We start from the raw sequence: 24,404 nt of genomic DNA, 5'->3' as shown, positions 1-24,404 counted from the left end.
GAGTTGTGAACAACAATGCTTGACAACTCGGGCAAAAAGAGTGATTTCATAAGAACAGAGGGGAGGTCTTAAGAGAGGCAGCTTTGACTAAGATACATTTGTCCAAATTCTCAAGCTTTGAACAAGAAGAGCAGTTTCTACGATCGGATTCCATATCAAGGTGTGTGTTTTATTGAAGGAGCAGAATATGCTATGACCAATTCCCACCTGTGAACAATAAGAAGGCGTCTGTTTTAAAGTGAGCAAGCAACACCCAGCCCCTTAAAGCTCAACACACCCCGCAAGGTAATCCTACATGACTCATAATTATGCCACCTAATTGCAAAGCAGAATTAGTCGGGGGGAAATATGCAGGATGACTCAGGAAGGCACTGCGTGCAATAATGTGGCACACTAAAACTGCAGCGAGGGGTTGGACTTACACTGCACACAAAACAGGCAAGCTTACTGGGCTTGCCTGATTTTCTCCAGCTGCTTCAAGCAAGCAGATCTGCTTTAGGTTTTCAGTAGATGTCTCCCCATTGGCCTCTATGTAAATGTAAACCAACACTAATCAATGCACTCATATGCAGGCCTCCTCAGAAGCTGTCATGTGACTTCAACTGGATTTAGGAGGAAAGAGTGTATAGTCGGAGAAGGGAACCTATAGCCCTCCAGATGGGAATTGGGAGTCTTATCAACATCAGCCAGAATGGCCTGCAGATGACGGAGTCATAGTCCCGCAAACATCTGGAGGGCTACCAGCTCCCCACATATCTGGTGTATAGGATTGCAACCTAATATCTCTTTATTATCATTTATTCGGCCTTTTCAAAAAATTATAATTTATTGAGAGTGTTACAGAAATTGCTGATGTTCTCTAATTCGTCCCATGTCTGGAACAGAAATCGATCCAGCAAATATGACTTGTATTCACTGCTGCTGCTGCTTTTGGCCCACAAATGATACATAACTGACTGTGTTTTCCCCACATTAGCATCGCATTTCCTGTGTGGAAATGAATGGCGTAAAGTTAACATAATGGCAATGCAGTTTGCGTATTTAATTTCATTTCACCACAGCGGACAATGAGATGAATAATGTAGTTTTTGGTTAAAGTTTAACCGCAGCGGAAGGGAAACAATGGTGCATGCAACAAATGCAGGGAGGAATGGAAAGAATGCCTTCTTACATCCCTCCTGGGAACCTCTGATTTGCTTCTGCATAATGTATAAAAATGGCCAGATTGTGAGCATAATGTGGCACTAAAGGGCAATTAGTTTACCATGCCTCATTTTGAACTAATGTGTGCCCTTAGGAACAACTTCCTCCCATTATACTCTTAGCAACAGCCTCTTGATTACGCTTACAGCTTACAGGTGTTATACCAGTCTTTTGTGTCTAAATAGAGACAATGGCTTCCTTTCACACTGTAGATGTTAATCAACTCAGGATTGCCAAACTGTTGCATCACCGATGATGACGGCTGCTGTAAAGACTCACTGTGCTTCTTAAATTTCATTTCTTTCTGGCCTCACTGCTTACAACATATGTATCTGTATCTGCAACGGAGGATTAAACTTAATGGATTTGAATTATTTTGGATTCGAGTCCAGAAAAGCTTATGCCGTAATACAAAATTAGTCCTTCAGGAGTCAAATGTGGACACGGAGAAATATCCTCAGAAGCAGGGCTGTACACACACTGTCCAGAAAACATATAAAATCCAAGTTCTGCAAAGTTGAATTTTGCAGCCTGTGTGCATTATGCAAAAGCCATGCACATCTGCATACAGCTTAGTGTGCATTATTTATTCTGCTCCTACTACTTATTCAGAAGAACAGAAGCCCACACAGAAATTTCTTCCCGCACTCACTTTAAATACCATCTTCTGCAGCCATAAGGGCTATAAACTTGCCTTTTAAAAATAAGATTCTCAAGATGGGAAATTCTGCAGCCAATACTGAATTGAGATTTTTCTCAATGCAGTATGCATTCAAATGCAGTATGCAAAGTCTTTTTTATGCCTTTTATGGCTTTCCCTGCCAAAGTGGACAGATCTGGGATGGGGTAGGGTAGAGAAACAGCATGAACCTGGAGTTACTTTAACAGAGTGAACACGCATTACATAATGTAATAAACACGACTTTGTGCACTTTCACCAGTAAGCTCTGCCTGCACTACACAATACAGTGAGGTCATGCAGCTGTGTGGGCAGATTGAGCAGATAAACTAAGGCCATAAGTCATAGTGGAACTAGAGTACTGTGGAAAGGTCATGTTGACAACTATTGCCCCACCCACTTTTGCCTCTGGCCCCGCCCACCAATGGCATCTTGCCCCAGAAGGGAATGTGGCCCTTGGGGTGAAAAAGGTTCCCACCTGCTACAGATGGATGCAGAGCTTTTACCCACAAGGGCAGAGTTTCAATACGTACCACTACATTCAGTTAAAGCTTAGTGGAGAGAACAGCTGGTATGAAGCACATTAACTTCTTGTTGTTTTTTAAGTATCAGTCTGCAAAATTAATGTTCACACTTACTAAATTAATATTTCCAGATAGAATGCTTCACAGAGAGGCAGGTCAGGGGTCACGCGATTGTTGGGTCAAGCAGGAGACACATTTAGATGTTAACACGGCAACATAACAAACCACTCAGATTAATAGAATCCAGTTTACTGCTCAGTTCCACTGAGATTTATTTCAACCATACAGCCCAGTTCTCTCAACAACCCTGCAAGGCAGGTCAGCCTGATAAACAGTAACAACTGGTCCCAGCAGGCCACCCGTTGAGCCTTGTGGCCAAGCAGGAAATGATTAGGGATCTATTTTATTACAGTATGACTACCAACACACATGCTAGCCACATGACCCGGAAGCTGTACGCCGGCTCCCTCGGCCAATAAAGCGAGATGAGCGCCGCCACCCCAGAGTCGGCCACGACTGGACATAATGGTCAGGGGTCCCTTTACCTTTTTTACCAACACACACAAAAATAAACAAAAAAACATATTGCTTGTATTGCTAAGTTTGAACCAGCAGAAAATTCTCTAAGTTTTTAATTGTGTAACACATTCTAGATATACTCTCTACCTTCTTGTTTCATGCTCAGTTACTTAGTACCAACTAGAACTGTCCCTTAGTGCTTAAACATGCATTGAAAGGATGAGGGCAAAGCCATCAAACTAATGAATCGTTTTGTTTGCACCCTGCCGCCTCACTGCAGAAGACAGTGCTTTGCTTGCACTGCATCAAGTGATGGCGATCCTTGTCATTTTTCTAATGGGCCAAGAAAGGGGGCACAGATGGTGTGATTAACACCATTTCCATTATCTTCACAACCCTGTCACAGAGGTCACTAGCGCACTCCCTTTAGAGAAGGTGAACCTAGCTGTCTGAATGTTTCAAAGATAAGTGAATTCCAGCATACTTCTTGGAATGCAGTATTAAAAATCAGTTGACAACTGAATGCTTTTCCTTGACTCTGTTCTTTTTAAGCCATTGCCTCTCCAAACACGACCTGTAGCCAAGGATAGTTTTTGAGTGCAGGAGTTTGGATTTGATATCCCACTTTATTCCTACCCTAAGGAGTCTCAAAGCGGATAACATTCTCCTTTCCCTTCCTCCCCCACAACAAACACTCTGTGAGGTGAGTGGGGCTGAGAGACTTCAAAGAAGTGTGACTGGCCCAAGGTCACCCAGCAGCTGCATGTGGAAGAGCGGGGAAGCGAACCCGGTTCACCAGATTACAAGTCTACCGCTCTTAACCACTACACCACACTGGCCCTCTCACACCTGCAAAGAGAGAGGTCAACCACAAGTTAAGGACAGGCAACATGCTAAGCCAAACCTTGCCTTAGTGTGCTGTAGCAGCAAAAAGGACCAGCCAGGAGCAAAGTGGCTGAGCTAGTAGCCGTGATGGCTATGCTTTCCCTCCAATACCAGTTACTGGGAACTGCAGGTGGGCTACATGCCACTAAGCTCAAGCCCAGGCTGTGGGTTCCCCACAGGGATCTAGCTGGCCGCTAGATGGGCTATTGGCCTGATGCAGCTGGCGTGTCTTAAGTGGCAAGCTGTACGAATAAAGAGCATTTGAGCGTGTGACCTTCTACAAGGCTGCAAACAGCTCAGCAACGCCCCCCCCCATCCCACCCTGCCAGCTTGAAAAGCACTTTGCAAGCATGCGAGGCTGTGTGGGCTGGACAGGAACGAGCCAGGAGCTGGGAGCCCCTCCTTCCGATCCCTGCTTTGACAGTTTCTACCAGCTTCGCAAAAGCCACTTAACCTTTCCGCCTCGTTCCTCTTCCACTCAACCCTTTGGTGCAAGGACATGAATACAGAAGACCTGGACCTCCGAGGGGTGCAGGGATGATTAGTGTCTAGCGTTTCCAAGTCCCTCAACTGTGAACCCAGCAAGGAAGGCAAGGGCACCGAAAGCAGAGGGAGTCATTGGAAGAGGTGGCTAATACCCTCATTATCTCCGGGAGGCAGCCAGCAAGGGCCAGAGGGCGCCAGGTTCAAATACCACCAATGTCACAGACTCAGCTTGAAGCATTTCTCAAGCCCTGACACTCTCCTGATCCCCTATAAAACGGCAATAAGAACAACCTCCTTCACCGGGTTGTTATGGGGGCAAAGCAGTTTTTAACACTTTCTCCAATCTGCAAATCCACCCTTTGTCAAAACAATGGCTCACCTCACCAATCAATTACTACATTTATTTGTTTAAGGTGACAACTTCTGCAACTGCATTTGTATTTGCCCTTGTTGATATCTCCTGTTGACTGTAAGCTTCCAGGGCAGGGACCTAACCACCTGAAGGGCAGATTACAGGCTTTACTGAATCTACTATCAAAACAAAAGACTAGAAGCCCCAAAATTCATCAACTGGAACTAGCGGACTACATGGTGGCTCAGAATAGCTAGTTACCCGTATTTTTCGCTCTATAAGACGCACCAGACCACAAGACGCACCTAGTTTTTGGAGGAGGAAAACAAAAAAATATATATTCTGAATCCCAGAAGCCAGAACAGCAAGAGGGATCGCTGCGCAGCAAAAGCAGCGAACCCTCTTGCTGTTCTGGCTTCTGGGATAGCTGCGCAGCCTGCATTCACTCCATAAGACGCACACACACTTCCCCTTACATTTTAGGAGGGAAAAAGTGAGTCTTATAGAGCAAAAAATACGGTAACTACTTCACCCCATAAGACAAATACTGGGATTTATTTCAAGATTTTTATATACCATTGGATTGCAATAAAACCTCTAAGTGGTATACAAAAAATACATAACAAGTTCTCAATAGAAGACAGCTAAAAACAGGTATTTAAAAACATTCCAAAGATAATCAGAATCGACAATAAGTCAAAAAGGTATTAAAACTTTGACTAATAACAATAATTTTATTATTTGCACCTCACCCATCTGACTGGGTTGCCCCAGCCACTCTGGGTAGCTAATAATACTAATTTTACATGCCTGCATATGGTCACCTTAAGAAATATGTTTTAAGCAGGCATTGGAAATAGTACAGTAAAGAGGCCTGTATGTTTTCAATAGGCAATGAGTTCCAAAGTGTAGGTGCTGCCAAGCTAAAAGATTTGTGTGGGATGACCTTAAAACCTATAACTGGGTTACTATAAATCAGAGAATCCAACACAGAACTCTAAAACTGGCCAGCAGATCTGTACAAAAGGTCAGGCCAGATACAAGTAATTAGTACTCATATTGAGAAACACTGAGGCTGATATCATAAGGCCAAGGGGTTTTTTTTTTAATTACCGCAAAAAAAAAATTAAAAAAAATTAATGCTTTAGCCAGCATACTACAAAGCACCCAGACCACCACCAGCAAATCCCATGATTTATCTTTTGTCCATCCCTATATATAAAGCATATATATAAAGTCTAAACCACAGAGCCTAGGGCTTGCTGATCAGAAGGTCGGCGATTCGAATCCCCGCGACAGGGTGAGGTCCCGTTGCTTGGTCCCTGCTCCTGCCAACCTAGCAGTTCGAAAGTATGTCAAAGTGCAAGTAGATAAATAGGTACCACTCCGGCGGGAAGGTAAATGGCGTTTCCGTGCATTGCTCTGGTTCACCAGAAGCGGCTTAGTCATACTGGCCACATCACCTGGAAGCTGTCTGCGGTCAAATGCCGGCTCCCTCGGCCAGTAAAGCGAGATGAGCGCTGCAACCCCAATCGTCTGCGACAGGACCTAAATGTCAGGGGTCCCTTTACCTTTACCTATATTTAAAGCATAAGGTTCACTGGTGGCTAAGAATGGAAGAACCTGTCATTGTTAATTTCTCCCATTTCTGGGTAAGTTTGTGATATATATATTTTTAACTTAATGAAAATGCACCAGCATTTTAGTCCACATTTCTCTTTCTATATTTCTCCCAATATACCGGTAAATCTCTTAATAAACAATGTTTGCCTAATACATGTATTTGCAACCAATTTCTCCTAACATTTGCACATTATTTTCACAAACATAAACACTTATGCATACTTACCCAAAAGATTCACATTTTTCGCTTGGAGAAATGCAAAATTCGTTTCAATCTTTGTTTTGGGAAAATGAGAATTAGGTAGCTTTGCATTAAGATGCAACCCAAACTGAATTTCTCACCCACACCTATGGATTGCCTAACAATAGCAGCAACTATGCCACTGGCAGTATCCAATTCTTGTTACACAGAAGCCATGGAAGTGCTGTTGATTGATCTTGGACCTTTATACACGCAGAGCATGTGTGCTGCCAATGAGTTTTGGCCTCTGCCTTATAATACACAAATAATAAACAGTTTAAAAGCCACACAACTGGCCCACATCTGTTCAGCAAGTGCCTTAAGAGCAAAAGACACTCTGCAACCATTCTTAGTTTACGTTTACACTCAAGAAAAGTAGATTTCAGGGGCTACCCTCCCTATACAACAAGGAATAACCACTTCTGAGCTAACAGCTGGGATAGGGCTCAACTTAAGCCCAGGCACACCAGGGGTCAGCCCCAGCACCTGTCTGCAATTCCAGGGCTCAACTGTGACTATACAAAGCAAGCACAGACAAAAGTGCTCCAAAGGAGCTGCAGAGTGCATTATTATCTACCACCGAGCAATTGCAGAAAGTCCTGGGAACAATGGGTGTTTATGGAGACTGCCATTCCCAGACAAACGATCACTCCTATATCTCTTTGTTTCTCAATGTATATAGCTTGACTTCAGGTGTGGGTGGGGCAGGTAAACATGCCAAAGTGGGGTTGCAGGCACCTGATTGCTGATTGGCTGCTTGTCAATGCTTTGAAGAGGGCGAATAAGGTTTGGAATATTAAGGGAATGTGTTTTGAAATCTTGGTCATGGGGAAATTTTAAAACAAAAGGGCTGGAAGAGTGAAGTCTAGAACAGCATTCCTGAGCCTGATGCCCTCCAGACATTGGGTACTACAACTTGCATCAGTCCCAAAGCTGGTCTAGAAAAATACGGTAAAGTAGGCCCTTTGGAGCCACATTTCCTTAAGCTGCAACATCCAGAAAAAAGATCAACTGGCTTCCATCTGCATGCTAACTCTCCAGGTGGGACATACTTCACAGGCGTGTCTGGATATTGCTAAGCATTCCAAGAGGCAGCTATTCACCAGAACGTCTTCCTCTTTTTTTCTTTGAAGACGTGCCTCTCAAACGTCTGTTTTGTGTGTGGCAGAAATATTAGCAAGTCCATGCAGTAGGTTAAGTAAGTTCTGTCTTAAGAGAGGAAAACGCTAATGAGAAACACATGCTTTGGCAACCTTTCAACTGGGAGAAAGAGAGCCAAGAGAAGGGGGCGGGGAGAACCGCACATCCATTCCCCCAACTCAAAAATGTAGGGTTATGTCAGTTATCCTGATGTAGCAAGAACCCAAATTGCTCCAGCCTGCAATTTGTTTGCATGCATAACAAGAGGCTGAAGGAAGTTGAGAGAGAGACAGAGAGAGTCAATGACCGCTGGCAAGATCAGGGGCTCCTGATTCCATCTCCTCTTTAAGTCTTGGTTTAAGTGATCTTTAGAAACAAGAGCAGGGTTGTTCTCTGCGGTGGGAAGAATTTTGCAGCCCCAGAGAAACACAATGTCCTGGAATGACTCAAGACAGTTAGTGAGCAAATGGAACTGAAGCACTCTGGCCTCCCCTTCTTTATGTACACCCAAGACATTAGCCCAAGATGGCAGCCTTGATCTTAAAGAAGAGGTGGGGAACCTCAGGCCCAGGGGCAGATGGATCCATCTAGGCCTCTCTGCTTGGTCCCTGGGACTCTCCCAAGGCCATGCCCTCCCCTGACTCCTTGAGGGCTTTGGCCTGATGTTCCAAAGATCACAGTTTAGGAATCCCACTCCTAGACCATTCTTACCTCCTGCTGTGGAGCCACAGCTCAGGGCCATCTTTAGCAGATGTGGTGCGGGGGGGGGCAAATATCCGCCCAGCACCCCCAAATTACCATGGATGGGGGGGCGAAGCTGCACACTGCCAGTTATGGGGGGGGCGCAACTCTCCCCCATGCCGCTGCGGGGATTGCTCTCCTCCCACGGAGGCTTGGGAGGCAAGCTGCACGCCCACCAGCCATATGACTGACGGGGCAGAGCTGGCGGGCGTGCAGGGAAAGGGGAGGCCACTGGCAAAGCCACACAGCTCCCCCACTCGCTGGGCGCCCCTGAGAGGCCGGCGCCCTGGCGCAACAAACCACTAAGCCCTATGGGAAAGACGGCTCTGCCACAGCTGCCCCCCATCCACATGGAATCCTTCAAGACAGGAAGTTGAAGAATATCCTTCCTGCCTGCTTAGTAATAATCGCCTAGAGATGTACAGCAGCAGGGAAAGCGTAGAGTGGCCCATGGCTACCAGCCCATTTAAGCTCTGTTGTGCTACCTGGTCCACCTGTGCAAGAGAATAAATAAGGTGAGGGAATCCTGAGGTGAAACAGCAGACTGTGCCATTTCAGAGTGCATGTGGGGAATGATATAACTGCATTCCTTCCCACAAAGAGGGGGAAAAGAACAATTCATAGAAGTGAACAAGCTAGCATATCAGGCAAGGAGGATTCTAGCTCAGCTGCCTCCCTGAGCACTAGTATTCTATAGGCAGAGTGTTTTTTAAAAATCTCACAAAGAGAAGCACTAAAAAAGAAAGCCCACCTGAAGCCCCCAGACCACCTTAACACCACACATTTAAAGCTCTATGACACCACTTTGAACTGCCATGGCTTTGCCCAAATAATTCTGGGCGCTGCAATTTGCTAAGGGCACCAGAGCTACAATTTCCAGAGTTCCCTGTGAAGTGGGGTTTATTATTAAAATGGGATGGTTGTTAAACCACACTGAAAATTGTAGCTCTGGGACAGGAATAGGGGGTCTCCTTGCAACTCTCAGCACCCTTAACAAACTACATCTCCCAGAATTCTTTGGGGGAAGACATGACTGTTTAAAGTGGTATCATAGTTCTTTAAATGGATGGTATGAATGTGGGCCTGGTATAACACATTCTGTTGACTCCTTCATTCTACTGGTTGTCCCCAGTTGGGGAAGGCTGATCTACTGCATATCAAGAGAAGGCCTCAGTCAATAGAGCATGAGACTTTTAATCTCAGGGTCGTGGGTTCGGGCTCCGCGCTAGGGAAAAGATTTCTGCATTGCAGGGGGAGCCTTGGGATTCCCTTCCAACTCATTCTATGAATGTACAGTGGTACTTCGGGTTACATACGCTTCAGGTTACATACACTTCAGGTTACAGACTCCGCTAAGCCATAAATAGTACCTCAGGTTAAAAACTTTGCTTCAGGATGAGAACAGAAATCATGCTCTGGCGCCGCAGCGGCAGCAGGAGGCCCCATTAGCTAAAGTGATGCTTCAGGTTAAGAACAGTTTCAGGTTAAGAACGGTTAAGACCTCCGGAATGAATTAAGTACCGGTACTTAACTCGAGGTACCACTGTACTTGCTTAAAACCACCCCGAGGTAGAAAGTCAAATTGAGATCCTTTTCCTCTAGCTAACACTGGGCACAATCCCCTGGGAGGTTCTCCTGCGTAGAAAAAGCAATTCTGTGAACCATGCTCTTGCACAATGCCCATTTGTCAGTGGGGCTTGTTCAGAATTGTGCCCCAGCACGTTGGGGCACCTCTACTGATCAGAGCAGGACCACCGCTCATCAGTGGCGTAGCGTGGGTTGTCAGCACCCGGGGCAAGGCAAGTAATTTGCGCCCCCTAACCCGTGGAGCCAGGTAGGGGCAGAGAGCTGCGAGTGCGAGTGCGCGCCCCCCCCAGATGTTGCGCCCGGTGCGGCCGGCCCCCCCTGCACCCCCCACGCTACGCCACTGCCGCTCATTGTCCAACTCACTAGTGCTGCCGAAGCTCATTCAAGGCTCACCGAGGTGGGGGGACGGAAGAATGGAAAGCACAGGTACCTAAAATGAGACTGGAAACTTTTTAAACAAAACCTGGAGGACTCGAAAGAACAAAAGGTTGCAAGATAAGGAACAGCCTGGCATGTTAAATGAGGAAGATTCCTTATATTGCACCCTTGTCTCCCTGCAAGCTCCCCCCACCCCAAAGTCTCTCCACAGTGAAAGTGAAGATTTAAGGGCTGTAATGGATAAACATTGTTAGGCCTTCCTTTAAAGGTCAGCTTGCAATTACGCAGCAGTATCACACAAGGCCAGTTAAAATTTACCCCACACATCTTTGTTTCTATCAACAGAGCTGTTTTGGTTCAATTATTGTTTGCTCAGCAGTTAGGCCATTTTGCGAGCTTAAGGCCTTAAAATGCCATTTGATAAGCCATAAAGAGTTTCCAGCCCTAGGGCACATGTAAACACAGCTCTTGCTTCAGGTTTTGTTTCCATCCCATCTCTGTAAAAGCATATTTTTAAAGAAACGCATACACAAACAACCCCCCCCCCCAAATCACTTTCAGCAAATTCTGCCCCAAGCTTCAGCCTTGTACATTGCCCTCTCGTGCCTGTCCTTTATTCTCAAGCCTATGGGAAAATTATAACATGAACCAAGATTATTGCCCTTATTTTGTGTTCTCAGACGTTGGACAATTCAGTGACGTTTTTCTTCTTGCAGAAGACCAGAATGTTCTAATTATTATTCAGCATGTGAGATTGAACCTGACCCTGAAAGTTTATACAGCCAGGGATCGGCAAACCTGCCTATTTCATTTCTGCTCCGTTTCTCATTTTCCTCAATCTTAAACTCAAGCCTGCCCCATTTCCACATCAGTTTGCAAAGTTTTTTTTTAAGGGCTGCATGAAAAGCCATACACTTTTTGTGCATTTCCCCTAACGTGCACATTATTGCAAGTCATCTACATTAATACAATGTATTTTTTCTACATTATTTTCATGGATATGCGCTAGTTTTGCTTGCACACTTCCCCCAATTGTGTGTGTGTTTCACCAGAAGAACTGTGTAGCAAAATTTGAAAGCAGTGTGAATTCCAAACGATACTTGCATCATTCCAATTTCCACATCTCTTCAGGAAGCGCAAACGCGGTAGGTTTGCATTAAAATGGGAACACTGAACATTTTTTCCTCCCTTATCCTTACATACAACTAAACTGAATTCCTACTTTAAAATGAGACCAAGTCTTTTGTTAAATGCTGACACAAGCACACCAGACGCAATCCTGTAATTTCAAAACTCTGTTACAAGAGCCTTAATCCTTTATGAGGCCCAACGTGATCTGCCTCATCCAAGGACTATTGCAGAGTCAAGCCTTTTGATCTTACCTGCCTGCCAAGAATGAGCTCCGGGTAATCTGGGTGGGAATATTTTTTGGCAGGAAAACAGCTGGCAAGCTCACAAAAACTCCTCTTCGTAAGAGATTTAAAACCATCCACTGAGAGCTACAGAAGAGTTTCTCCCACCCCAAAATCTCTCCCCAGCTAATGTTGATAATTTGGACCAGCTACTGTCGTGTAACATTAGAACACTCAGTGTTGTCCTCCTTGGGGCTTCTGCTGGAAGAAGCTACAGGTGCAGAACAGCTGGTTAGATGTAGGCCTGTAGCCTAAAGGTGCTGGTGAAAATCACAGCAGCAGAACCAGAATATAAATTTCAAGCAGCCCGATATGTCAAATTGACTGTATGAATCTATTACAGTCTGCGCTCCCCCAAACCTTATACAGTAGCTGCATAAGAACTAGTTAACTGAATGCTGAAAATTCAGAGGGAAGTCCTAATCCACAAGAGGCCAGACACAGCCACACAACTACTGTCATTCCGTGGCTCCAGCTCACTTTACACTAGAACTGCACCCTTCAACTGGAACCAAGCCGTGGCACCTCAAAAGGCTCTGTAGACCACAGAGGGTGAGGTCGCCTCACTGACACATCGTCTTCGACTCAGAGCATACATTAAAATACCACCTTGCTTTAAAGCAAGGTGGGCAGAAAGAGACAAGGGTGTATTCCCCATATGTAGTAGGTAAATCTTGGTCTGTGCTACTTTCACATTATATATAAAAAATCAAGTCTTTGCTCTCTTTGTAAACGGGGCAATGGCAACTTTTTAAATCTGTAAAATCCAGAATAGAGAAACTCTTTGGCCTGGCAGGTGAGATATTTATCTCCCCCTCACACACACCAGAAGACAACTTTGGCAGGTGAGTGGAACCAGACACTTGCAATTCATATGACATCATATTATGGCAGGTGATTGACAAGTGGATGGTCCCACTCATCTGTCAAAGCTGGTCCACTGGGGCAGAAAGTGACACATTAAATCAGGCATAGGCAAACTCGGCCCTCCAGATGTTTTGGGACTACAACTCCCATCATCCCTGACCACTGGTCCTGCTAGCTAGGGATCATGGGAGCTGTAGTCCCAAAACATCTGGAGGGCCGAGTTTGCCTATGCCTGCATTAAATGACGCACGTCAGTTTCAAGCCTGCCCTCTGTGGGGATCAGCTGTTTGAGAAGCCAATCCAACTGCGTCTCTATCAGCCCCATATATGATGTCTGGTGTGGGGCAGGCAGTAGTCGTTTTTGAAAAATGGCCTGGTAAGGCCAAATTTGGCTTAGGATTCTGTGAAACCCGGCATGCTCCTTTACCATCGGAAACCAATACAGCAAAGAAGGTATCTCCTCTCTGAGTTGCATGTCTTCTAGAATAAGCAATGGTAAAAATGGGCAAAACATTCAAGGGAAGTAATACTACCACTCTATTCTGCCTTGATCAGACCACACCTGGAGTCCTGTGTCCAGTTATGGGCACCAAAATTTAAGAAGGATGTTGACAAGTTGGAATGTGTGCAGAGGAGGGCGACCAAGATGATCAAGGGTCTGGAAACCAAGCCTTATGAAGAACGGTTGAGGGAGTTGGGTATGCTCAGCCTGGATAAGAGAAGACTGAGGGGGAACTAGGATAGCCGTCTTCAAATATCTAAAGGGGTGCTACATGGAAGATGGAGCAAACTTATTTTCTCCTGCTCTGGAGGGTAGGACCCGAACCAATGGTGGACTCTCTTTCATTGGACGTTTTACAGCAGAGATTGGATGGCCATCTGTCAGGGATGCTTCAGTTGAGATTCCTGAATTGCAAGGGTTTGGACTAGATTACCCTCTTGGTCCCTTCCAACTCTACAATTCTATAATTCTATGACGGAAATCGCTATCTCAGAATGCACAGGAGATGTAGTAATAAGACATAAAGGAATCAAGGCCACTGATACCTCCCACTTCGCCACACATGGTGACCTTGCACAAGACACTATTATCTCCTGGCCTAATCAAAACCTACCTCACAAGGCTGTTGAGCACACACAATTTGAGAACACTGTGTACATCACACTGAACTTCTTGGAAGGTCGACATGAGAACAAATGTGATAAATAACTTGCTTAGACTGAGAACTCCCAAACTTGTTGAGTTCATTAACCCCTCAATAAGCTTATAATAACATTATCATGTTTATTCATGTCACTGCATCCTGCAGGGTAGAACCTGCAATGAGCAGGGTTGGGGGAAGACTGGATGATCTCTGTGCCTCCTTCCAGCTCTTAAAAATTCCATGAAACAGAAGGACAGCCAGTTTCCTGGTTTGTGACACGCCATTTTATTTTTTTTAAATGTATTTTAATTAAAAAAATTCTTGATTTACAAAAGTATGTGCAATGTCTCCCCCCCCCCCCCCCGTAACATTTTTTACAAATTGGTTTCATTTGTTCAGACATTAGGAAGAAAAGGGGGAAAGAGGTAGGGGGGGAGATGATGGGGTCGGGTGGCAATGTTTCTATTTTACTTAACATATGTGGGGTTTTGTGTCAGTGTTGCTTGCGCAGGTTCTCTGCTGTTCACTTGTGTTCCTTTGGTGGTGAGAGAGGTTGGGGTTGGCCTCATTTGTGGTTGGCTGTGGTGGTCTTTGTTTTCATGTGTGAGTGGGGTGGGTGGGTGTTTTGGATTAGGTTAGCCATATTGATTTGTATGCTGTTGGTGGATTTTTGTCATTGTCTTCTTGGGCTGTGTATGTGATAAAGGGGAGTCATACCAGGGTGAAGGCGTCTTCTTCCATTTGTCCCTGTGTCAGTTTCAGTTTATTGGTTAATTTTTCTAGTAAGGCTGTTTCCCATTCAGATTTGCAAATCACAATGCCACGTCAAGATGTGTGGGAAGACAAAAGACCTTGGGTAAAAATACAACTGATGGCCAGATTTTAATCTCGAGAACATCAGACCCACTTTCAGAAGAGATGCAAAGCAAAACACACGCCTTGTGGTTTTTCATGGGGGGCGGGCAAGGCCATTAGTCAAGGGCTGGCTATGCATCACACACTCCTAAGCCCCAGGCTGGCGGATCTAAGTATGTGTACTTAAATTAACACATCCCATTGCTCTAACACCAAGGGCCAGCTGGGTAATGAGGCCACTCAATAAACAGCCAGCTGAGTAATTTGCACTCCATTCTCACCTTTTAATACAGAGGGGGTGGTTTTTTAAGTTCTTTTTGCCTAAAAGGCATTGCAACGTGGGTGAGGGGGAGAACAGCATGGCCCTTTTTGGGAAACTTAAGAGGTTCCAGTGAAGCAGTGGAATCACACAGCTGAACAATCCAGCGTCTTGGGACAGATGAAGTCACATCTTTGGTGTATCCCAGATCAGATGCAGCAATTCATCCCAGATTTACAAAGAGGTTTTCTAGGTACTCTGCAAATATGGTGGTGGTGGTGTTTTAAATTAAAAGAGCACAAGACAGATTGTAAGCCTGCTGGCAGAGAAACTAATACACAGTGCAAAAAAAAAAGGGAGTGGGGTGGGAGAAGAGAGCAGGAAAAGGAGGAAATTCAGGCAACAATCCTTCATAACAATAATTCTCCGTTTGTTTTTACCAGCCCCAAGTGCTATTTTTTTGTTTTTTAGCACAGTGGATTATAAATTATCTTAAATTACATAAAACATTACAGGGTGGCTTTTTTTATTAGAAAGAGGCTTTGAAACAGATGCTTTGGGAGTAAGGTTGATATAAAAACAATTAGGTTTGGGCTTACATTTGAATGTGAAATTATTAGACATATTGGTGAGCTTCAGGCTACCTTAAATTTTGATGTCGTTTATATGAATTGTTAATTTCACAGGAAAACAGAAATTTTGTGGCATGGGTTCTTTTAGGTGTTACATATGTATTTTTATAAGGAATATAAACAGGGCTTTTTAAGCCGGAACTCACTGGAACTCAGTTCCAGCACCTCTCAGGTGGGAGCCGTTGTCCCTGTAAGAGAACAAGGGAGGTGTTCATGGTGAGTTCAGGCACCTCTTTTTCTAGAAAACTAGCACTGAATATAAGAACATAATTTGTCTATCACCCAGAATTACTGCATAGATGGCACCCCCTGTGTATTGCTCTGTAAGCTGCTGTATCTAATACTGCTTGCAACTAGCTAGAACATGTCAATACTTGTTTATATTGATGCTGTGAGTTGCATACATATGCTAAAGTATTCAGATGTTAAGTGATTAGTTTTCATTAGGTTTCATTGAGTTCTCTAGTACCTAGTAATTGTGTTGTGTTGCTATAATGCGTAAGCGAAATACTTACTTTTGAAGTACTTTGATTGTCCTCATGTTTCTAGAATACCATGGCAGTATGTTAATTGATCAGTTTCCACTATGTTTATTAAGAGAATTATCACTTAAAACTCAGAAGCAAATTTTCCTCCCACTTGTGCAATTGGCAAACAAACTTTATTGTGGTATTAAGACAGGAGATGAAGACACATCATGGACCCCACAGAGCCCGGCTAAAAGATGGATCTCACAGAATGGAGTTTGCTGAACATATCATGAGCTTCCAATACGAAGGCCACCAGAATTTTGGGATTTTGCTGTGGATGACACCAAATATGAAAATCCTGCATCTGATGAGGAAGCTCAATGTGGAGAACAATTTGACTACATATTTGAAGGACCTGGTTCTTCAACAGAACCCCATTTGATAGCTCAAGGTGAGCTGAATGATCTTGCTCATAATCTTAATCTGTCAAAGGCTTTTATCCACAAGATCACAAGGATGAAATCTCCTGCACAAAAAAATCTTATTTCAGAAAATGACGGGACAGAGCCTAGGGCTTGCCGATCTGAAGGTTGGCAGTTCAAATCCCTGCGACGGGGTGTGCTCCCGTTGCTCGGTCCCTGCTCCTGCCAACCTAGCAGTTCGAAAGCACATCAAAGTGCAAGTAGATAAATAGGTACCGCGCTGGCAGGAAGGTAAACAGCGTTTCCGTGCACTGCTCTGGTTCGCCAGAAGCGGCTTAGTCATGCTGGCCACATGACCCAGAAACTGTATGTCGGCTCCCTTGGCCAATAAAGCGAGATGAGCGCCACAACCCCAGTCATCCGCAACTGGACTTAACTGTCAGGGGTCACTTTACCTTTACTTAATGGAAGCATTGGGACAACAGCATAATCTGGACAACGGGTGTTTGTCCATTTGTTCCTCAAATCTCAGTTTGAAATTAGTGTTGCTCCACTTTGGCAAGAGATACCCTCCTGTGTAGCTTATGCCATCCATAAATTGAATGACAACATGTGATTTCCTCCAGAACACATTCATTTTAATAACTCTGCTTGGCACATCTGCAATGTTCTGAAAGTTATTGCATTCCTCCTTGGTTTACAAGAGGGATACACAAAATACTGTTTTCTTTCTGAGTGGGACAGCTAAGCTGGAGCACATCATTATATTTAGAAACATTGGCCACAACATCAAGCATTAATAACAGATCAAAGAAATATTGCCAATGAACCACTGGAAGGGATTGCTTTTCCTTGCTTTTCCTTTCCCTTCAAGGAAGGGATAATTATGGGCCCACAAATCAGGGAAATAATGAAAGACGATATATTTGATGATAGGTTCAATGAATTTGAAGGCAGAGTGTGGAAAGCATTTAAATCCATCGTTACAAATTTTCTTGGAAATATTAAGGCCAAAAACTATGAAACAATTACCAGTGACCTTCTAGAAGCTTGTAAAGTTATGGGATGTAATATGACTCTGGAAATTCATTTCTTTGATACACTTCTCAACCTCTTTCCACCCAACTTGGGTGCTGTTAGCGACAAACAAGGTGAGTGGTATCACCAATATATTTCAGCCATGGAAAAGAGGTGCCATCACAGGCTTGCGGATTTCTGCTGGTTCAGAAGAAAATATAGACATAAAACAACAACAAAATTCCAGGCATGTTCACAATGTAATAAAGACTCTTATTCACAGGTATTTTTGCCTTGCTTAGTTAAAAAAATAAATTCTGTAGCAAAATAGCAAGGGTGACAGAGAATTCAAAGTCATTTCGAAGTTGAGCACTCTATTCTGTATAAAACACTATATTTTTGTATTCCACGACTTTTTCTGCTTTTTTGTCACAGTGTTTAGTGTTGTAATATTATACTTTATTTATTATTATTGTACTCCTGTGCCTAGACTGTGTGTTTTTGTGTTTTTTTGCTGTAAATTGCTTTAAGCACAGACGCATTTGTGGGAAATGTGGTATGTAAATAAACTGACTATGACAAACAAACAAAAAAGGCCACTCCATAACACAGTGGCTAAGAGACTGAGCTGCAAATGAGAAAATCCCCAATTCAAATCTTGCCTAGATTACAGGCTTTGCCCTTTGGTTCACGGCCTCCTGTTCAGTTGCAAAAAATTGGCAATCCCTTCCCGGGATCTACAATGGTTCCCAACTCCTTTTTACCCCCCACCCCCTTCTGCTCCCATCTGAGCATCAAAATCAGAGGGAGTGTGCAAAAGTGGTATCTGAGGCAGCCTCCTCCTTCAGACATTGATGTTTAAAGGAGGAGACAAAGTGCTTCAAAAAGGCCTTTTGTAAAGGGCTTTGAGACAGCACACTTCCTTCAAATATCGGAGCAAGCAGGTGGGCAGGGGAGTCTCCCTATGCCCTATCCGCTTGTTTAAAAGAGAGGGGGGGGGGTACTGCTTCAAAGGGCGGTTTTGCCCCAACTTGAGCACACAGGTTGACTTAAAGCTGCAAAGTGCTCTTTGAAACAGCCTCCCCACTCCTTTTAGCTTGAAGGTAGCAGCAGAGATGAATAATTCCCCCCTTCCCCCCAGAGACTGATATAAAGTGCCTGGGAAAGGAGGCAGCAGGGGGTTGATAACTTCATGGCTCCCAGGTTAGGAACCACTGATCTACTCTATTGACCTGGAAGCAATGGAGTACAGATTTGGCTCCCCAACCCTCTCCACTTCCTTAGGCAGGAGGAAGAAAACGGAAGCATTCAGACCAGAGACGTGTTTGGAAATGGCAAGCCTCTCTCTGCCTCACAATAGATGGCTCACTATTGCTAGGGGTTCAGGAGGAGATTGGTCGGTGGTTGATTGCAAACTGGTGGTTTCCGAGATTTCTGGATAGATTACCTGGTACTCACAAGTCCCTAACCCTATCTAAAAATGAATGCCTACAGAGTTATCCCTTCCCCCAGATCTGTAGTAAGGCTGCTAACTAATATTGCCCTATCTGTTGTAATGATTACAAAGGCTACTGGAAGGTACTGACCTGTAGAGTCAGGGAAATGGAAAACTGGATGGCTAAGAAAATGGAATGGAGTATTGTGCAGAAGGGCATGATTTGCTGACTTAGAACTGTGAACAGGAGCACTAGGCATTGCAATATTCTGTGGCCTGTCCCTCTGCAAACCAGCTACTGAAGGAGAGAGAAACAACTTCAGGTCCTGCTTATAAGCTTCCCAGGACACCCAGCTAGCCACTGCTGGAAACGAATATGCTGGGCTAGATGGATTCAGATCAATCTTGTTAAGAAACTTGAACATTCTAAAGCACTTTTTAAAGATAAGCACACTCTTATTGTTTCAGCAGCATATGTGAATGCCAAATTGCAAGGGGTCAGGTTTTTTTAAAGGAAAAAAAGTGGCAAGCATCACAGAGGGTGGCAGCAAATTGCGATCAATTTGTGAATTACATTGAAGAGCAAGAGAGACAGCTAAGCTGCCAATGGGCTGCCCCACTTAAGACTGCGGGGGGGGGGGGGGAGGCTCACACAACTGAAAACTCCTCCAAGCACTCACATTCCTTACTTGCAGAAAACCAGCATGTCACGATGAAAGCTAGGACATAACCCTCATCCCTGGTGCCTAGTTCTTTATCTGCATGGAAGAGATGGGGTTGCCTTCCATCACCTGAGTCCCCATCTGCAGTCTCAGATGGTGCAGCCCAGTCACAAACTTACTTTGTATTTCTCTCGTTTGTAAGAATTAGGCCTTTGAAGGGAGGAAGGAAGCACAAACTGAGCCATCAAGTCACACCCATATTTTATTCTGCAGCAGACATTTTGTATAAAGGGGAAGGAGGGATCATGCATCTTCCACATAGGGACCATACAAAAAAAGTTAGTCGAGTGACATTTATCCAGAATGATAAAAAGGTTTGCTGAAAGGTTTTGCTGCTGCTGTTGCTGCTGTTATTTCAAGGGGCTTACTATGCAATCTTCACCAGTAATGGAAAGACATCCCCTGCACCTAACAGGCAGCGCTGTATATTGCAGGCATTTAAAATACTGTATATGCTATAGGTGTCATTATGGGTGTTCTCTTCTAGGAAAAATTCATAGAATCATAGAATCATAGAATAGAATCATAGAGTTGGAAGAGACCACAAGGGCCATCGAATCCAACCCCCTGCCAAGCAGGAAACCCTGCCAAGCAGGAAATTGTGACAGCAAGGAAAGGAGTGGTTGAAATAGGCTTTCAAATGCAACATGCCTTATGGACACACAACGCCACAAGCTGAATCGGGCACCACACACAACTAGCATATTTGTTTTTGGAACAGAAAAGAGTAATTACTGGTAATCCTACATAGTGATAGCAAAGTCATTCTCTGCGTATGGTTCATTTTATAGCCGAAACGGCGCCAATGGGCTTAGGGAACTCAAACATTTGTAGAAGTACCCCACCCCAAAAATGGAGGCAGGAAAACCCCCAAATGAAGACTGAGCATTCTTAAGAGTGTGTGAAATTCTGGCAGGTTGTTAGGGGAGGAAATGGAAAAAGGAGGGAGGTGAATGGAGCATCTGAAGACAGGGCGTGGCTGGAAGGCTGGCCATCATCCCAAACAGGTGGAGGACCCCATGCCACAACAATTGGCTGCAGACCCGCACTTGTAGAAAAAAGAATTAGCACCCCTGTTAGATGGCTCGGGTCATCATTACTATCACAAAGAAGAAGAGTCAATTTAATTTTAATCTTAATGTTAGGAACATAAGAAGCTACCTTATCAGACCATTGGTCTACCTAGTATTGACTGCACTGACAGTCAGCAGCTCAACAAGGTTTCAGATCTTTCCTAGCCCTGCCTGGAGATCCCGGGGATCAAACCAGGGACTTTCTGCATGCAAAGCAGATGCTCTACCGCTGAGCTACAGCCCTTTCCCCATGGCCATTTCATTATCACTTGTCAGGTGGAACAAATGGCAGGGAAGACAGGGATGTTTATGATTTCCACTTTCAACTCACTGGGAAACTGAAGCATGAAAATATTTATATTTCTTCAAATAAAAAAGTTAATTTGGTCAAAGCTTTTCGTAATTGACTGCATAAACATATCCAGTGTCTGTGACTGAGCCCAGAAACGATTAAGGAAATGCAGCTCTGAATCACCACCATCTACCATACCTGACCAGCAGATGCAGGAACAACCCAACGTCCCTTGAAATGTTAGGAATATGCCAGTTCCCCAAAAATTGAGTACAGAAGACACTTCTCCAAATCACATTATTTAAGTAGCTCTATTCAGGGATTTTGATCTGTATAGACCAGATATGAGGAACCCCAGGCCATATACAGTGGTACCTCGGGTTACGAACTTAATTTGTTCCAGAGGTCCGTTCTTAACCCGAAACTGTTCTTAACCTGAGGTGCGCTTTCACTAATGGGGCCTCCCGCTGCCGCCGCGCAATTTCCGTTCTTATCCTGGGGCAAAGTTCTCAATCCGAGGTACTACTTCCGGGTTAGCGGAGTTTGTAACCCAAAGTGTTTGTAACCTGAGGTACCACTGTATGCCCTCCCTCATGACTGCAAATAAAGCATTCCCTGTCATGACAGTTTGACCTCTAACAACAAGAAAATTGAAAAACAGCAGCAGCTATTATCATAGCATTTGCCATGCTCTCTACTCAATATTCAAGTGCAGAGATTAAGCAAGTACTCCTCCCTCCAAGCCTGACATTGCTAGACTACAACACCCATCATCCCTGACCATTGACCATGTTGGCTGTGGCTGTTAGGAGTCAAAGTCCAAGAACATCTACAGCATCTCCATCCCTGGTATACGAAGTAACGTAAGAAGCTGCCTTATACCAAGCCGAACAATTTGTCTATATAGCCCAGTCTTGTCCACCCTGACTGTTTGTTGCTGTTCAGTATCTCTGGGAAACAAGATGATTACAATCGTTTGACAGAAGTGAACCCTCAAATAGGGCTCAAAACATACCACCAGCAGCCCATCCATTAATTAATATTCCATCAGAATTTGGGGGAGAGGGGAAGAGTGAATGTTCTGGGAGCATCTAGTAACTATGACCACATCCACACTATTCGTTTAAAAAAAAATCACACACCATACCTTTAAGCACACTCAAAACACAAATAATTTCCTTCAAATAATTTTGGACATTGTAGTTCACCCCTGAAAGAGTCACAGTTCCCAGCAAGCCTTAACAAATGACAGTGCCCCAAATTCTTTGAGGGAATAACTCAACTCTCAGCACTCTTAACAAACTACATTTCCCATAATTCATTGCTTTAGACAGAAGCAGCTGTGAACTGGCTAAGAAACCTGGAAGGGGTAGAATTAGGTGCTCTATATTGCACACTGTTCATTATTATTGCGCATCAGTATGCATTGTACTTTAAGAGTACAACAACTCTCCCTCCGTCCACCACTGACATGTGGCCCCTGACAGATTACCTCTGAGGGAATATGGCCCTTGATAGGGGTAACCCACCCCTGCAGCAGGGCATGAGAATCATATAATATTTTAAAATGCTGCTTCCTTAGCGGAGCAGTGCTTTGTGATTTCTTGATAGTTTCCTCTTTGAAACCAGAAGTGAGCAAGCTGTTATCCTCCAGATGTTGTTGTCCATTGCCACTGGCCATGCTGGCTGAGGCTGATGGGAAATGGAGTCCCAGAACATCCAGAAGGCTACATCTCTGTTCTGAACAGTTCTCTAATATTTCATCAGAACTTCCAGAGGAATTTGCCTTACAGCCCACTCCTATTGAGAAGCAGAGTAAGTCTGCAGAGTTCAGTGAGATTTGCATATAGGATTGTCTCTTTTATTTTGTTTCTCTGACCCTGATCTCTCCCTCCCCAACTTTTCAGTTGGGGAAGGGATGCAGCTCAGTGGTGGTAGAACATCTCCGGGTGGGGCTGGAAAGGGCCCCGTCTGAAACCCCGCTGAGCCGCTGTCAGTCAACGTGGACAATCCTGAACTAGAGGGGTCAGTGATCTGACTCGGTAGAAGGCAGCTTCCGACGTTCCTAGGTCTCTTAGGCTGCTCCCTAGCCTTGCGTAGATGGACTGTGATATTTTTGCAAAGCACCGTGCAGCTTCTATAAAACTTTAGGCAACTTACAAAAACAAGTAAGACTAGTGTAACCATTTTTAAAAAGAGCCGGCTCATTTAAAGTGGGGGGGGGGGAGTGTTTCAATGGCGGTATGAGTACTTATGTCTCTCTCTCTGTGTGTGTGTGTGTAGATTTTGTCCGCCTGTCATCAAAAACTTCTGCCGGACGCTGCAGCCGCTCTCCTGGTCACGTACGCTTCTCTTTCCTGCCTCTCCCGTCCCTACACAAAAGGAGCCCCTGCCCCTGAAGTGACCCCGGCTCCTTATAATCCTGCCCTGATGCACCTCGCGCGCTCCAGCCCAGAATCAGGGGACCCCCGGAGCACCCCCGGACCAGACCAGGGCGATCGGCGCAGCAGCCCAATCTCCCTCTCCGAGAAGGGAGATCTTAGAGATCCGAAGCGGAGGCGACGGGGGCGCGCGCCTGCTTGCCTTCCCGCGGACTTACTTTTATGCCTGCCGCTGCTCCAGCTCTGCTTGGCGATGCTGGGGCTCCGGATTATGGCCCGTCCGGCGGATTTGAGGGCGTCCATGCGCGCTGGTGTCGCTGCCGAGGCCGCCCGGACGACGACGACGACGCGCTCGGGGCTTTGGAACCGCCTCCAGAAACTCTCTGAAAACTTTTCTTTCCCCTTTCCCTCTGCGCGCGCGGCCCGGATCGCCCCTCCTTCCTGCCCGGCTCGCTCCTCCTTCGCCGGAGGGAGGCGAGGGATGAAGATCGCGGGGGGGCGAGCGAGGGAGGCGGCCCGGACGCCGCCAGAGACCTCTCTCTCTCGGGGTTAAGAGGGCATTGCCAGCTGACGCGCAAAGCAGCCGCGCGCCGGTGCCAGGCGGGGAAAGGCATCTCTCGCGCCGGGCCTGCTGCGCGAGCAACAAGCTCGGAGAGGAGGGAGGGGGCGGGAACAGGTCCAACAGGCGACCTCGGCTCTCCGGGGCCTCCTCGCAACCTGTGGCCGCTCCTGTCATCATCCCAGGGCAGATGGCCGCCTTTTCGAAACTTCCGCTGCTCCCGTGCCTTTAATAACAGCGTTGCCAGCAGCTGAGCGAAACGCGCATAGTGAGGGCGCGCGCGGAGTTGGGCCTACTCTGCCCCGCTGGATTCGAGCAGGGCGTCAGCGAGGCGGCGGGTTTCTTTCCCGCTTCAGCCGTTAAAGCAGCACCGCAGTGGGTCGGTGCGGGCGAGGAGGCTATCCAAATGGCCTGAAAAATATCACAAAGTACCAAATAAATATCACAACATCCCGAACAAGTTTTGCATTCATGAGAATGCCTCTAATGGTAAAATTGTATTCGG

The 24,404-nt window shown here is 45.3% G+C and overlaps 1 protein-coding gene across 1 annotated transcript in view; it reads right to left on the bottom strand.

The window, feature by feature from the left end:
- The window catches only part of LDLRAP1 (low density lipoprotein receptor adaptor protein 1), a 64,124-nt gene extending 40,217 nt beyond the window's left edge, over positions 1-23,907 (bottom strand). Inside the window, exon 1 of the mRNA XM_028738806.2 lies at positions 23,559-23,907. Coding sequence (XP_028594639.1) covers positions 23,559-23,643 — 85 coding nt within the window. The 5' untranslated portion in view covers positions 23,644-23,907. The remainder of the gene's footprint in view (positions 1-23,558) is intronic.
- Between the last annotated feature and the right edge of the window lie 497 nt (positions 23,908-24,404).

Source organism: Podarcis muralis, chromosome 7 (assembly GCF_964188315.1).
Source record: "Podarcis muralis chromosome 7, rPodMur119.hap1.1, whole genome shotgun sequence".
NCBI classification, from domain to species: Eukaryota; Metazoa; Chordata; class Lepidosauria; order Squamata; family Lacertidae; genus Podarcis; species Podarcis muralis.
This window is presented reverse-complemented; position numbering and strand designations above follow the sequence as displayed.